Source organism: Tenrec ecaudatus, chromosome 1 (genome assembly GCF_050624435.1).
Source record: "Tenrec ecaudatus isolate mTenEca1 chromosome 1, mTenEca1.hap1, whole genome shotgun sequence".
Classification (NCBI taxonomy): domain Eukaryota; kingdom Metazoa; phylum Chordata; class Mammalia; order Afrosoricida; family Tenrecidae; genus Tenrec; species Tenrec ecaudatus.
The window spans coordinates 76,336,904-76,354,404 of record NC_134530.1 but is presented as its reverse complement, the minus strand read 5'-3'; the positions used below and the strand labels follow the sequence as shown (position 1 = coordinate 76,354,404).

The 17,501-nt window shown below is 37.5% G+C and overlaps 1 protein-coding gene across 1 annotated transcript in view; it reads right to left on the bottom strand.

Moving 5' to 3' along the window:
- C1H1orf185 (chromosome 1 C1orf185 homolog) overlaps positions 1 to 5,908 on the bottom strand; it is a 44,810-nt gene extending 38,902 nt beyond the window's left edge. Inside the window, exons 1-2 of the mRNA XM_075532563.1 lie at positions 5,893 to 5,908; positions 1,633 to 1,738 (exon numbers count right to left, since the gene is read on the bottom strand). Of these exons, the coding sequence (XP_075388678.1) occupies positions 1,633 to 1,738; positions 5,893 to 5,908 (122 nt within the window). The remainder of the gene's footprint in view (positions 1 to 1,632; positions 1,739 to 5,892) is intronic.
- Positions 5,909 to 17,501: the final 11,593 nt, after the last annotated feature.

The window sequence follows — 17,501 nt, the reverse complement described above, 5'->3', positions numbered from 1 at the left end:
AAGATAAATAAATTGAAATATATTCATACAATAGAATACTACACATCAGTAAAAAGTATCCACTATGGTTAAATGCAACAACCAAGTGAGCCCTGAAGATACGATGTTGAGTGAAAGAAGCCAAAATATAAAAGCTCCATATGATCCCCCAATAAAATGATTTTTAAAAGAGCCATATGAATTCATTTATATTAAGTTCAAGAGCAGATAAAATTAACCCCAGTGGTGGCAGAAATCAGAGTCTGATTTCCTCTGGGGCAAGTATAAAAAGTGATAGCTGGAAAGTAGCATGAGGGACAGTTTTTTTTATTGGAGTGATGGTTACATGGGTATATCTTGGCCAAAATCCCTCAAACTCTACTCTTACAATCCATGCAAAGGATAGTCTGTATTTTAAAAGCGAATTATAAACTGTAATCACCATGGGAGACATCATAGTCTTTTAAATGGGAACAATGTTGTTACAGAGCTGCTGCAAAATCGACACTAGGTAACATGAAGTCTTTAGACTAGTGCCTAGGATATATTAAGCACTCTGTTAGCTAGATAATGTCATTATTCTCTCAAAACTGTGAATATGAGAAAAAGAAAAGAAATGGAAACTCCTTCTCAGAGCAGAAATGCCTATGTGATCAGGAGCATGCCCCGCTCTTCAACCTCATCTTCATCATCGTCCCCTTTTCTCACCTTAGTCTGCCCAGACAGTGGAAAGAAAGATCTTTCTCACTCTAGGGTCTGTTTACTTCCTAGGCTTTCAGTTTACAAAACTCTTATTCTAGGTCTTCATGTGCCTGGCTCCTTCTTTTAATCCAGGTCTCAGATGAAATATTATCTACTGGATAAGGCATTCCTGAATGCTATCTATTTGTTTGTTATCTGTCTCCTTCCAGACACACTGTAAGTCTATTGAAACAGGAGTCTTATTTGACTCGTTCCCAGTTATGTCTTCAATATACAGAACAATGGCAAACACCCAGTAAATAATTGATTTGAAAAAATGAACAAGCTCATAATTGTTAGGTTCCTGCCTCATGCTTAGTATTGCATTCATTTGCTAAGATAGGGACCCCTGAAAGAGGAGCATGTTTGTGGGGTGGGGGAGATGGAATGCGGGATCGTGTTACAATTTAAGCTTTTAGCCATCAAACAGCAAATTTTAACCTGAACATAGAATTAGAAACTTCAAATGTTAGGGTTAAATGGAACTAAGGTATCAAGTAATCTACACTCCTGTCGCTGGAAAAAGACTATTTTTAGACCATTCCAGATCATCACTGTCAGCAATTTTCTTACATATCTCACAAGATTGGGAGCCCTCTTTTCAGTGGTGTTTTTACTCTCTGCACTGGAAGTCAAGCTTTGTTTCTTAGTTCAAACTCATATCATCGAGAGAATAAAATGAGTCTCATTATGCTTCACAATTTTGATGCATGAAAATTGTTATTGTGCTACTCCTCTGTCCAGGCTATTAAAACATGCGAAGCCTCCCCTCACGAAAGGGCCTGTAGCTAGAATCCCAAATTACAGGATTAATATTCATATAGTTATTTAAGTTTAATATCATTCGAACAAAATCTTTCATTGAGCTTATAAAAGAAAAAAGAAAGAAGTTAAATGATTTGATAATCCTACCTTCGCTTGCAAATCAGGAACCACAAAGCTGATGCCAAAGCAAAGAAACCCATTCCCAAAGCAACAGCACTGACAGCCAGAAAATAGGTTAAGTAGTGAAAGAAACCTATACAAATAAATTATAAAAGAATATTTCATGCATGTATTTTAAATTTCTAGGTAAAATTAAACAATATAATATTTCAAATTATATAACCTAGTGTAACATTAAGACATTAATCAGGGGCTCGGAGACCTGAAGTCTACTCTATGCAGTTCTAATAACCTTTGAGACCTTGAGTTAGAGGATTACACAGGGCCTCCTGCTGATTACGGCCTCAGGCGCACTTCTCTGACCCTGCCAGATCTGAGACCTATATTTTGTTTGTTTTTACAGCAACAGCCGTCTCCTTTTTATTTTTTTCCCCCTGTATTGTTTTCTCTCTTCCCAGTCCAGTTTTGGATTTTTATTTTTACTCTTTCCCCCAATATCATTCCTTGAAGTCCTCTAACCTAAGACACTTTTCATTTTAAGAATGTATTATCTTAGGAGGCAGATTAGGGTAACAAAATAACAAACGTGAGGAATTCTTAAGATCCTAGAAATATTTAAGGTTTTTTGTTGTTGTTTTTTTTACATCTCAGGAGCAGTAAGAAAGCATAGTAAAAGCTAATTAAAAACAGAATAAAATAATAGCAGGTTCGGTCACGGGAAAAGCCTGCAAAGTTGTGGAGTATAGCCCCCTCATTTTACAGAGTATAACTGAAGTCAAGGTAGGAGTAAGTGAAGTAAGGCTACACAGCAAATGAAAGCAGCTCTTTGTGTAATGTCTTCTTTCAACTCATGTTATCAAGTAATATTAACGTATGTTCAAAAGAATGATGAATAAGGAAACATGAGGTAATTATAGTCCAACCTTCGATCTGCTACCTAAGCATAAAACAAGCTAAGGGAAACGTTCACACAAAGCCATATAGAATGTGCGAAGATTCACAACACAGACGCCTATGTCTTTTTAAGCGCTTTGGGGTTAACATTTTATCAAAGTACACTAAGGACATGTCACAATAAAGATTTTTGCTGTTTCTATGCATTCCTTTTTTTCCTAAATAATTTCCAGCTTATGAGATTTCAGTGACAAGAAATTATTTGGCATGGCTCTTCTATCCATAGGTTTTGTAACTTCCACCAAATGACAGGTGAGCTCGTGCAAATAGGACATAGAAGATTGTAACTCAGGGATTGTTCATTTTCCCCATTTGCTATGCATCAAAGTGAGTCATCTCAGAAGCAGGAACAGAGAATCCCGTGACCACCAAGAAAGATGAGCCACTAGTGAATGCCAGATCTCTGCCTGGAGTCAGAAAGGCACTAGAGGCCACAGCACTGAGACCGCGAGGTGGGACAGGAGTGGCACCAAGGCTGTGAAGCAGCACAGCAGGCTTCTGAACCTACAGACCAAGTAAAACTGAGTGCCTTTGGGCAGGCGGCCGGCTGACAGAGTGGGATACCCTTTGGGCATTTATCAGTTCTAAAGGCATGTTTAACATTTGCCCGAGCAAAGGAAATGCCAAGGGATTGTGGGGCTCATAGGGTGAGGACCAGAGAAACATACCTATAGGCATGGCTGAGAAGAGGCATGTGGGCATAGGACTGTATCCTTGGTATTTTCTGATCCTGACTTGCAGGAACCTGATAACTTCCCTAATAAACCCCGTAATCATGTGTATTGTGTGTGAGTTCTGCGTGGCCATTCCAATGGATTATCAAACCCAGCAGGAAGTAGAGTTGCTATGGGAAAGACAGCTGGTGTCAGAATGGGTTAGAAAGGATGGAAGGTAGATTAAATGTCTAACTTTTGTGTCAAAGGAGTCATCCTTAAACATATGTGGAACGGGATTCTCCTCTCTTACATAGTCAGAGGAGGTCAAATACAGTGTCTATGCCATTTTCTCAAAGATGATGCCTTTCAAATCTTACGTTTTCTTTGGATGCAGAAATGTCTACATTGAGGAATTAACAAGATATATAAGGCTAGTTATCAAATTAATATTAATAATACAAAAGTGAAATTAACCAAAGCATTCAAAATTGTAAATCAGTTAAATAAATTAGAATTGTTATGTATGAAACATTTATAGTTCTTTAATCACTTAGAATGATTGATACTTTGAAGTAGATAATTCCTTGTGTAGGATTGTCTTATGCACTGTAGGATGTTTAAGCAGCATCGTGGTCTTTTCCCACTAGATCAAAATAGCATTTTATTTCTCAGTCTTTTAGTTGTGACAATTAAATAGGCCTCCAGGCATTACCAAATAGGTGACAAAAATACCCTCAGCAGAAAAATCACTGATTGGTTGATTGGTACAAGAAAATATTGGTGAGTATTTGGGTTTTATTTACATTGAGTTGTAATCTACACTGAAGGCTGTATCAGCAAGTGCTTCCAATTCTCCTTACTTCCAGCCTCCCAGGTGGTTAATTAGCCTCCTTCTGATTCTGATGCTGCATTCTTCTTCATATAATCTAGGTTTTCTGATTATTTGGTCTGTATACAGATTCAATAAGTACGGTGAGAGGATACAACCCTGTTGCACACCTTTCCTGCTTTTTAAGTTATGCAGTAAGTCCCTTGTTCCATTCCCACAACTGCATCTTAATCCGTGTCAAGTTCTGCATGAGGACAATGCTGTGTTCTGGAATTCCCATTATTCTCAAGGCTACCCATAGTTATGATCGACACAGTAGAATTTCTTGGCATGGTCACTAAAACACAAGTAGACGTCTTCCTAAGGAGTTCCGCTTGCATAGTGGTTACGTGGTGGGCTGTTAATTGCAAGGTCAGCAGTTCAAAATCATTAGCTACTTTGTGGAGGAAAGATCAGGCTTTCTGCCCCCCTAAATAATTCCAGTCTCAGAAACTCAGGGGGCCATTCTACCTTGTCCTATAGGGTCACTAGGAGTCAGCATTGCCGCGATGACAGTGAATCTGGTTAGAGTTGGAAACATCTTTCTGGTATTCTCTGGTTTCAGCCAAGATCCATCTGACATCAGCACTGATACCCCTTAGTTTCAGGTCCTCTTCAGGTCCTCTTTCAGGTCCTGGCAGCTCCCTGTCAATGTGCTGCTGCAATCCTTGTTGCATGATCTTCAGAAGTGTTTTACTTGTATGTATATCATGTCTATCATAACTATGATATTATTCTATAATCTGAGTATTCTGTTGGGTCACCTTTCTTTGGGATGGGTACGCATATGGATCTCTTCCAGTCAGTTGGGTAAGTGGCTGTCTTCCAAATGTCCTGGCATGGACAAGTGAGTACTCCCAGTGCTTCATCAGCTTGTTGAAGACTTCTAGCTGATAGTCCATCAATCCTAGATCCTTGTTTTTGCCTAATGCCTTCACTGAACCTTGAACTTTTTCCTTCAGCACCACTGGTTCTTGCTCATATGCTACCTCCTGAAATGGTTGAATAGCCACTCATTCTCTTTGATATAGTGATTGTGTATTCATTCCATCTTCTTTAATACTTCTGGTATCATTCAAGATTTTGCCCATAGAATTTTCAATACTACAGTTCAGGCTTGAATTTTTTCTTGAGTTCTTTCAGTATAACATATACTGAAAATGTTTTTCCTTTTTGTTTTTCTTTCTCCAAGCAGGTATATAGAGACCAATATTTATTAATGGTTACCAGAGCATGGTCAGAGAAAAGGATAAAGGAGACTCATTGCTTAGGGTACAATGAGCTTCTTTTCAAAGTAATGGGATATTTTGAAACTGGAGAATAGTAATGGTTGAACAGTGTGATAAATATAATTAATGTCACTGAATTGTACACATGAAGAATGCTGAAAAGACAAATTATTTGGAACACATATTTATCACAGTAAAAAGCTGAAATAATATAGGACACACATAAATAATATTAGAGATGAATAAAATAATTATAGATACAGCAGAGGCTAAAATTAGAGAATACCTTTAACAGATATGTCAATATATTTTATACAAAATGATACATAGCTAAAAATGGCTCAAGAAGTAGTAAAAAACCTAAACAAACAGGTATTCATTAAACTGAATCAGTAGTTACATATTTCCCCCCGAAGAAAAAAGCAGGTCCCAATAACTTTACAATTTCTACTATATACCCATGATTCAAGTATTTCTTATCTTATACAAGCTCTTCCAGAGAATAAAAAGATATTTCTGTCTGTCCAATTTTTCTTCTTGCCAGGCAAAAAGCTAGACTACATTTCCTAGCTTTCCATACCATTAGGTGAAGCCATATGACTGAGTTCTAACCAATGGAATTTAGGTGGAAGTGATGTCACAAAAACCTTCCCAGTCTTCATCCTCTTTCTCTTGAACTTGGCTGATTTAGATGGAGATAATCCTTAGAAATACTTTGGAAGTCATGTGACATCAACCAATTAAATTTTTCGTATTTGTAACACACTCAGCCCAACAACAGCAGAATGAAAATATTTTCAAGCGTACACGGTACATATCCAATATAAAAAATAGTTTAAAATTCAATGCATGCTTTGAAATTATCCATGGAAAAAGAGAGGAAGTCTCAAGAGAAAATAGAAGTTATTTTAAACTGAAGTAAAATAAAAGCATACCAAAATTTGTGAGATGCCAGAAAGAAATTCTTAGGAGTAAATCTATAAGAAACAATGCCACTATTTAACTACAATAATAAAAGGAAATTGGGCTCATTTAATTAAAGTAAGGAAATTTTAAAAAAAGAAATCAATAAAAACTTATAAAATAGAAAATAGTAAGTAAAATCACTGAGGAAAATTAATGACCAGAAGTTGATTCTCTCAGAAGATCAATAACACTGATGAACTTCCAGTTAAATTGATCAATAAAAGAAGAAATTCAAAAAATACCAATATCAGGAATGTAACTGTAACATCACTAGTTTCCATGGATATTAAAATAACATATGGAAGTATTATGAACAATTTTATGTTGATAAATTCAATAACATATGAAATGGGTAGACACACTACTTGAGAGACAAAAATTTCTGTAGCCCTTTAACAAATAAATAGTAAACCTATGTGTATTAAATAAAATTAAATTGTAGTTAAAATATTTCAAAAAAAGAAAACTTTATATGACTGGCAATTCCTTGATGGATTCTATCACTTACTTAAGAAAAAATATTTTCTACAAAAATATTTACCAAATTTGAAGACAAGAGAATACTTTTTAACTCATCCTATGAGATTGGAATTGTCCTGACACCAAAGCTGGACACAATTTTTTAAACAAAATCATAGATCTATAAATTCTAAATAACATTTTAGCAAATTAAATCCAACATTACTTTAAAAGATTAATATGTAATAACCAAGTCAGTTTTATCCTAAGAATATGGGTTGTTATAACATTCAATGATCAAATCATGTAATCTACAATATTAACAAACTAAGGATAAAATTTCATCTAATCAGTATGAGTCTGTATCAATAAAAACAATTGGCAAAATCAAACATCCATTCCTAATTTAAACAAACAAACAAAAAACCCTTGGCAAAATAGGAATAGAAGGGAACTACCACAGGATGACAAAGATCATTTGCAAAAATAAATAAATAAATATGATAATAGTGATCGGAGCACACGGGAGCAAATGAAGTGGGAGGAAGAGATAGTGGAACACATCCTGCCCCACCAAGCCTACAGGACAATATCCCTGCTCAGAGCAACCAATACACAGAGAGGACCATACGGCTGGCCCCATTATGAGACACAACATCCCTCACTGACCCATATCCCTACAGGAGACAACACTAGAGACACAGTTTGAGAATTGTGTCCAATCTGAACCCACTACACCAAGGAAAACACTAAGGATGTGCAACAGAACAGCAAAGGGAACAGAGCAAGGAAGTACCAAGGGAGAACCAAACGTAGACTTTGGGACCAGGGCGTGGCACTCCATCAGACCTTGAACTATTTACAGGCTTTTCTTTTTTTGTTGTTGTTTTGTTTTGCTCTGTCTTGCTTTTGTGTATATTATTATCTCTGCAGGTCTATCTAGATACGATAGGCAGGATAAACAATCTGGAGGAGAAAACAATAGGACCAACAGTTTCAGGGGGACATGGAAGAAGAAGAGGAGGGGGAAAGGAAGTGGTGTTAACAAACCCAAGGACAAAGGAAGAACAAGTGATTCAAACTTGAGGAGGAGGGTGTTGATCAAGGGCAATGTAACCAAGAGGAATTACTGAAACCCAATTGAAGGCTGAGTATGATAGTGGGACAAGGGAAAAGTAAAAGGAAACAGAGGAAAGAAGTAGAAGGCAAAGGGCATTTATGAGTCTAAGTACAGGTATGTATATACGTAAATATATTTATATGTGATGATGGGAAATAGATCTATGCATATATATATAGGTCTAGTATTAAGGTAGCAGATGGACATGGGCCTCCACTCAAGTACTCCTTCAATGCAAGAACACTTTGTTCTATTAAATTGGCATTCTATGATGCTCACTTTCCTGACATGATCGCTGAAGACAAATTTGTGCAGAAGCAAATGTGGTGAAGAAAGCTGATGATGTCTGGCTATCAAAAGATATAGTGTCTGGGGTCTTAAAGGCTTGAAGGTAAACAAGCGGCCATCTAGTACAGAAACAACCAAGCCCACATGGAAGAAGCACACCAGCCTGTGTAATCACGAGGTATTGAAAGGATAATGTATCAGGCATCAAAGAACAAAAGATCATATCATTGTGGATGAGGGGGAGTGCAGATTGCGGCCCATCTGTAGGCAACTGGACATCCCCTTACAGAAGGGTCATGGGGAGGAGACAAGTTAGTCACGGTGCAGTGTAGCAATGATGAAACATACAGCTTTCCTCTAATTCCTAAATGCTTCCTCCCACCCACCCCCACCTCTGCCCCACTATCATGATCCCAATTCTACCTTACAAATCTGGCTAGACCAGAGAATGTACACTGGTACAGATAGGAACTGGAAACACAGGGAATCCAGGACAGATGATTCCTTCAGGACCATTGGTGAGAGTGGTGATACCGAGAGGGTGGAGGGAAGGTGGGGTAGAAAGGGGAAACCGATTACAAGGATCTACATATAACCTCCTTCCTAGGGGATGGTCAACAGAAAAGTGGGTGAAGGGGGACGTTGGACAGTGTAAGACATGACAAAATAATAATAATTTATAAATTATCAAGGGTTTATTAGGGAGGGGATGGGGGAGGGAGGGGAAAATGAGGAGCTGATAGCAAGGGCTCAAATAGCAAATATTTTGAGAATGATGATGGCAACTCAAGTACAGATGTGCTTAACACAATAATGTATGTATGGATTGTGATAAGAGTTGTGCGAGCCCCCAATAAAATGATTAAAAAATAGAAAGTTATATACAAGTATATCTATATATAAACACACATATATATTTCCTAGATTTTCAAAAAACTACTAGAATGAAGATTTTAGTCTATAAACCCAATATACAAAAGTCAATTGTATTTCTAGACACTCTCAAGGAACAACTGGAAATCAGAATTTTATAAAATGACTGCCATTTTCCATTCTGCCATGTAAAGAGCTTTCAAGTCATCACTCTCACCCACACGACAAGAGAAAAGACTCACTAACAACTTATGAGATGATTTTGAAGCACTCTTGCTTGCTAAAAAGAAAGACAACTTGAAGTACTTACTAATGAAGTTCAAAGACTAGAGTCAACAGTATAGCTTACACCTTAGTATCAAGAAAATGAAAATCCTTACTTACAATGGGGCCCCTAAACAACCTTGTGATAAATGGCAAAGGACATGACCTTGTCAAAGATTTCATTCTATTTAGATCAGTAAACAACATCCATAGAAGCAATGGGAAAGACATTAAACAAAAGGTGTTCTGGTGGCCCAGTGGGTTAAGGATGTGCTGCTAATCAAACTTCAGCAGTTCAAATCCACCATGGCAATGGTGAAGATCGTTTGCAAATATAATTTCTTAATCTGTTTTGTAATAGTTTCTTAATCTGCTCCTTTGGAATTAAAAGGGACAGTATCCAAGGTGAACCTGACTTGATTGTGTGAGGTCTTACAGATGATTTCAAGGTCAATGCTGGAAGAAGTCAGAGAGATTCTCCTGCTGGCGTTGAAAGAGAACACCTCCATGGTGTGGAGAAGACCATTCATTTGGCAGGGAATGGGCAACTCTAGTAGTTGAGAATGTTCCCTAGTTTATAGACAGCACAAAAGCAGTGACTCGGTCTTATTGCAGGGAATTGAATTCTGCCAATGATCAGGAAGTTTGAAAGGATTCTGAGATTCAGATAAGATGGTAGTCCCAGTTAACACTTGATTTCAGACTTATGAGAGAATCTAGTTCAGCCACGGCCAGACTTCTACCCTCACTAACAGTGAAATAATAAATGTGTATTGCTGTAAGCTGCATAATTTGTGGTAAGCAAACAAAATTTTCCTCCATGGTTTACATTAACTTTTGAGTACATCACCCTCAAATTGCCTACCAAGTCAGTGCAACTTTGTAAATTTTAGAAAGATGAGGCAGAGGGTTGGGTATCTCTGATTCAAGAGAGGAAGAATGTAGATATTCAGGATTACCTAACAGTGAAACATAATTGTTAAGTTCATACTAGAACTAGATCATGGAAGTGACTGAGATACATGATGTCAGCAAACAACAACAACACAACCCTATGCAAACAGTTTCAATGGCTCCTTAAAGTTAAAAATTGTAGCACAGGTGGGTTTTTAAAAAAATCATTTGTACATATGTTGCCATCATTTTCAAAACATTTTCTTTCTACTTGAGCCCTTGGTGTCAGCTCATTGCCCCTCCCCCACCCTTCCTCATAAACCCTTGATAATTAATAAATTATTATTTTTTTCATGTCTTACACTGACCGATGTCTCCCTTTACCCACTTTTCTGTTTTCTGCCCCAGAGGGACGGGGTTATATGTAGATACTTCTTCAGGTACCCCTTTCTCCCCCCACGTTCCCTATACCCTCCTGGTATTGCTACTCCCATTATTGGTCCTGAGGGGTTTATCTGTGCTGGATTCCCTGTGTTTCCAGCTCTTAGCTGTCCCCGTGTACATGCTCTGGTCTAGCCAGATTTGTAGGGTAGAATTGGGGCATGATAGTGGGGGTGTTAGGGAAGCATTAAATAACTAGAGGAAAGTTGTATGTTTAATCAGTGCTACACTGTACCCTGCCTGGCCCGTCTTCTCCCACAGACCCTTCTGTCTACAGTTGGGCTTTGCATCTCTACTCCACGCCCCACCCCACCCCCATTCACACTGATATGATTTTTTTGTTCTGGGTCTTAGATGCCTGAGACCTGATCCCATGGACACTGCATGATCACACAGACTGGTGTGCTTCTTCCATGTGAGCATTGTTGCTTCTCAGCAAGATGGCCACTTGTTTATCTTCAAGCCTTTAAGACTCCAGGTGCTATATCTTTTGATAGCTGGGCACCATCAGCTTTCTTCATCTCATTTGCTTATGCACCCATTTTGTCTTCAGCGATCGTGTTGGGGGATTCTTCTTCCTATAAACCAGTTTCTACGATGTTTTACTCGGCATACTGATTGAATAAGTATGATGAGAGGTTACGGCCTTCTTACACACCTCTCCTGACTTTAAACCATACTGTATTCCTTTGTTCTGTTTGTACAACTGACTACCTCTTGATCCATGTACAAGTTCTGCATGAGCACAATGAAGTGTTCTGTAAGTCCACTCTTTGTAAGGTCATTCATAGTTTGTTATGACCCACACAAATTCCTTGGCACAGTCAATTCAAGTAAACATCTTCCTTGTGTTCTCTTCTTTGAGTCAAGACCCATCTGACATCAGCAATGATATCCCGTGTCCTAGATCCACTTTTAGATCCAGTCTGAACCCCTGGTAGCTCCCTGTCAATGTATGTATTGGGCAGTTGTTGAATGATTTACAGCAAAATTTTACCTCTGTGTGCTATCAAAGATATTGTTCTATAATTTGAACATTCTGTTGAGTCACCTCTCCTCAAAATGGGTACAAATATAAATCTCTTCTATATTTGTGCCCATTGTACTCTGGATTTACTCAAGGTCATATTTTGGCTCTTAGAAACTTGTCTTAAATTTATTCCACAACAGGCTGTACTTATGTGTAAGCAATTGATGGTCTGTTCCACAGATTAGCTCTTGGATTTGCTTTGGCTGTTGATATTGAGCTGCTTCATCATCTCTTCCCTCAGAAGTAGTCAATTTGACTCTTATGTATTCCATCTGGTGAGGTCTATGTATACAGTCACTATTTATGTTGTTGAACAAAGGTATTTTCAATGATGAAGTTATTGGTATTGCAAAAATGTATCATTCAATCTTCAGCTTTTTTATATCACCAAGGTTATATTTTCTGATCATTGTTTCTTCCTTTTTGTTTCCAACTGTTGCACTCTACTCATTAATGCTTATCAATGCATCTTGATTGCATGTTTAATAAATTTCAGAGTGAAGAAGTTGGGCCCAATTCTTCAATTTCTTCGTCACTAGCTTTAGTGTTTGATGCATAAATTTAAATACTAGTTGTATTAACTGGATTTCCTTGTATGTATATGGATAGTATCCTGTCACAGACAACATTGTACTTCAAGACAGAACTTGAAATTTTCTTTTTAACAATGAATCTGATGCTATTTCTCCTTAATTTGTCACTCCCAGAATAGTAAACCGTATGATTGTGCGACTCTAAATTGTCAGTATCAATCCATTTCAGCTCATCAATGCCTAGGGTGTCAACAATCTTCAAGCATTCCATTTAATTGTTTATAACTTCCAACTTCCTACAGCTATACTTTGTATATTCTGCATTCCAATTATTAATAGATGTTTACACCTGTTTCTTCTTCATTTTAGTTGTGCCCTATCAGAAAATTAAGATCCCCAAAGCTTTGTGTATGTCATTAAGGTGGACTCAACTCTAAGAAGTCAACTCTTCTTCAGTCGTATTTTGAAAATCTTCCAAGCTGAGGGGCTCAGCTTCTTGCATTTTAACTGACAATATTCTGCTATTTATAAGGTTTTAAGTGCTACTCATAAGTGTCCTCAGAAGTGGACAGACTATTCCTTCTTTGGAGTCTGCCCTTAATCTGTATGCTCCACTGAAATCTATTCACCTTGTGTGACCCTGCTGGTACTTTAACTAGTAGTGACATAGTTTCCAGTGTCACAGCAACACACAGTAAAACAAACTGCCAGACAAGTGGTGGAACATCCAGATAAATAGGGAAGAGACTTAAATTGTCAGGAATTTCATTTTAATTGAATTCATGATCAATGTTCATGGAGCAGCAGACAAGAAATCAAATCATGTATTGAATTGAACACTTCTGCTGCAAAAGAACTTTTATTTTAAGTGTAGAGAACACAGATTTCACTTTGAGGACTAAAGTTCATCTTACCCATTCCATGGCCTTTTCATGTAATGTGAAAGCTGGACTACTGTAAAGAAGGCAGAACAGTTGATGCATTTGAATTCTGGTGCTGGATATGAATATTCAAAGTCTGGTCTTTGACATCCAGAAGAACAAACAAATCTGTCTAGGAAGAAGTACTACCAGAAGTCTCCTTAGAAGAAAAGATGGAACAACTTTTTCTCACATGCTTTGGATGCTTTATCAGGAGCTACTAGTTCCTTGAAAAGGACATCATCCTTGGTAGAGCAAAAGGTCAATGTAAAGGAGGAAGGCTCTCAACAAGATGAGTTGAAATAACGGCTGCCACAAAGTGCTAAAATATAATAATGACTGAGAGGACAATGCCTAACTGGACAGCGTTTCATTCTGTTGTACATAGGTTTGCTGTGAGTCTAAGCCAACTGAATGGCACCTAACAACGGTGAATAAGTGGAGAGCTATACCATTTTCATGAATCATAGGCTTAATGTAGTTAACAAGCCAATCTTCCTCATTTTAATGTACATATGGAAGCTAATCTTTGTATTTCAGTAGGCTTCTTAAAAAGTTATTGGCAAGGTTCAGATTCAAGATGGCCAACTACTCACAGGGCTCTCCAACAATCTGTACAGAAAAAAATGATGTGCAGGCGATCTTAGAAAATGATTACATAGACAAGTAACCTGAGACTTCCATGGGAACAAAATGATGGAAGTGGGAAGACAAAAAGAAGAGAGGATAAACATGGCATGAGATACCTAACCTTTCCTCCAGCTCTCCAAGTCCACTGAACTCATGGCAAGTGTACAAGGCCGCCTCACTTCCCAGCCTTGTCCCTCCGCCATGCCAGTGTGTGAATCATGCACTCTGAGCTCAGATGGCTTGTACAACCACCACGCTTCACAGCCACCACACATCTTTCTCCCTCCAGACCTTGAGCTAGCCTGCATATCCTTCCTGCCCCCTCCAGATTTGTGCAGGAGTGTCTCACCTCCCAGAGAATACCTCATTTTGACTACTCTAGACCATTCCCAGAACAACTTTTTTTTCCCCCAGAAGGCTCATACCTCACCCCTTCCCCCTTGAGTCATCCTGTTTGACTGCTTCTCCTTCTAGATGACATATTTTCCTGTCCCCTCCATCTCATGCCACTACATGTTCAGAGTGACTGACGGTCTTCTTAGATGATGTGGCCCCTCCTTTTCCATGCTGGATAATCCCAAGGAACAGCTTCACCTCCTGGAGGGTGCACACTTTGCTTGCTCTTCCCTGGGTTTTTCTAGGAGATCTCTTCCCCTCCTGAATAATAGAGCCCCAGGCCATCCCACTTGACCTCTTCTCATCACAGATGGTCTTCACCCCAACCCCTCAACACAAGGGAACCCTGAGAGACCCCTTCAGCTTCCAAAGAGTATATGCAATGCCCCCACTACTTGAGGCTGCTAAAAAAAAACAAAACCAGAAAAAAAACCTGCCTCCAGGTCAGTGTCCTCCTTAAGTTGACTCCTGGTCCATCCAAGCACCCAACGTGAAGGACCCATCCTGCCTCTGACCACTGCTTTCAACTGCTCAACTGGTCCTCACCCTGTATGCCTCTGGCACAGTCCCAGACTCACCCACTTTGCTCAAAGCCATGCACCTTCTCTCACCCACTCCAGAGAGAGATTAGATCTCAAGCCACAGCATCTTTTTCTTTAAAAAATTTTTTTTCTTTAAAATAAAATCTTGCACTATTTTTATAAAATTAGTATTGCCTTTTCTTTTACGTAATTTTTTACTATTTTAAGTGAGTACTACCCTTTCCTTTTTATGCATTCCTCTATTTTTTGCCTTTATTTTTCTCTTTCCTCTCTCCCCTTTTTTGTTTCCTCTCTTTCTCTACTTGTTCTGAAGTTTCTCCTATCCCTTTCTTGCACTACTCAACAGAATTAATTACCCCTACATGACCCAACCGCTCTGTCACTCCTGAAAGCTACAAGACGATGTTGAGGAAACAGTAGAAAATATCAGTGCACACACACACACACACACACACAGAGAGAGAGAGAGAGAGAGAGAGAGAGAGAGAGAGAGAGAGGTACAAAACAAATGAACAAGACCCAGATCTAAAGTAAGTGGTTGAAAAGTCATGAAACTACCAGAAAAAAAATAATTTAGGAAAGTGATTATTGGGTATATTCAATGGATGAATAAAGAATTCAATAGGTTAAAAAAAGGGAAAGACTAGCAAAACTATACATCTTGATAGTAGCCTTAAAAGAAAAACTTCTAACAGAAACTTAAAATAATTATAATAAGATAACAGAATTAACTCACAGTCATAGAGGCCAGGCCAGGGCAGAATTGCCCATGTGAGTTTCAAGACTGTAACTCTTTAACTGTAACTCTTTACAGGATTAGAAAGCCCTCTGTCTCCTGAAGAGTAAGTAACTGGTTATTTCAAACTGCTGACTGGCAGTTAGCAGTACAACTCAACTCCTCTGCCACCAGGGCTTCTTAAACAGAATTATACAACACTATAAAAGAACAGAGAAATAGAATTAAAGAAATTGGAACCCGAATTAGTGAGCTTGAAGTCAAATCTTTTGATTCCAATCTATGAGAAGAACAAATAACAACTAACACAAAGAAGTCTTAAGAAAGCCTAAACATTATGTGGGATACTATCAGGAGAAAGAACCTACATCTAATTGGGGTCCCAGAACATGAATAAACAAATAAACAAAACCTACAGAGAAAATAGTATAAGAATTCCTGAAAGAACATTTTCCTAATGGCATAAAAGATGAAAACAGAACTATCTAGGAAGCTAACAGACCCTCCAAATGAGATAGACTCTAAAAGGCTCATACAAAGAAAAACCAATAAATAAACTTGGAGTTTCCAGCAGAAATCATGCAAGCATTTTATTTGTCTATAAAATCGTCATTTTATATATATATATATATATATATATATATATATATATATATATATATATATATATATATATACTTGAAAATAAAAACACTACCTACCAAGAATCTTATGTTCATCAGAATTATTGCTCAAATATGAAGGAGAAATAAGACTATTCCAAGATAAGGAGAAATTAAAGGAATTTTAAAAACAAGCCCACCATTAAAAAAAAAACCTAAGTGGGGTACTATGGTCAAATAATCACAACAGTGGATATCCTGAGACCAACATACAAGACAATTCTACATACCAAAAAAATGCATTCAAAGCAGTATCCAAAAATAAGCACAGAAATATATGAAGAATAAAATACTAATAAAACCACAAAAAAGACATATCAAAATGACAGCAACTCACACATAGTAGTAACAACACTGAATGCTAATGGATGGAATGCATCAGTAATGACACAGAGTAACAGACTGGATAAGAAAATGAGACCAGATGTTTATTGCAAGAAACACATCTCAGACACAAAGACAAAAATATATTAAAAATAAAAGGATGGACAAAAATATATCAAGCAATGGTACAATTGATATATGGATTGTTATAAAACCTATAAAACCCCCCCCCAATAAAATAATTTTTTAAGAAAAAGAAATTTATCACGCAAATGGCTATACAAAAACAGCAGGTATAGTGATATTAATGTCTGATAAAATAGACTTCAAGGGAAACACATCATGAGAGAAAAAGGATATTACATAATGATTAAAGGGACAACAGAACAATAAGATATAACCATATTAAACATATATGCTCCCAATGAAAGGACCTTGAAATATGTCAAACTTTCATAGAACTAAAGAGAGAACTAGACAATATGACAAAAATAGTAGGAGAGTTTAAAACATCACTCTCAACAAAAGACAGAACATCAGGAAATAAACTCAATAAAGACACAAAAGAAACAACATAACAAATCAACCTGACCTCCTAGACATACACAGAAACATTCTACCCAACAATAGCACGGTATGCATTCTTCTCCAGTGCACACAGAACATTCTCAAGAATATACCACATGTTAACACACACACACACACACACACACACAACTCAAATCAAACTCACTGCCATCAAGTTAATTCCAATTCATAGCCCTATAGGTTGGGGTAGAACTGCCCTGTGATTTTAAAAGACTGTAACTCTACAGAAATAGAAAGCTCATTTTTGTCCCATGAAACAGCTGGTAGTTTTGAACTGCTGACCTTGCAATTAGCAGTCCAGCACATAACCATTGTGCCACCAAGACTTCTTTAGGCAACAAAGCAAGCCTTAATAAATATAAGAGCATTAATAGTCTACAATTCATTTTCTCAGACTACAATGCTGTAAAACTAGAAATAAAAAATAATAAGAACAAGGGCAAAACAGTAAATACATGGAAACCAAACAATATATTACTTAAAAATGACTGGGTAATAGATTCAATAAAGGATGATTTTTTTA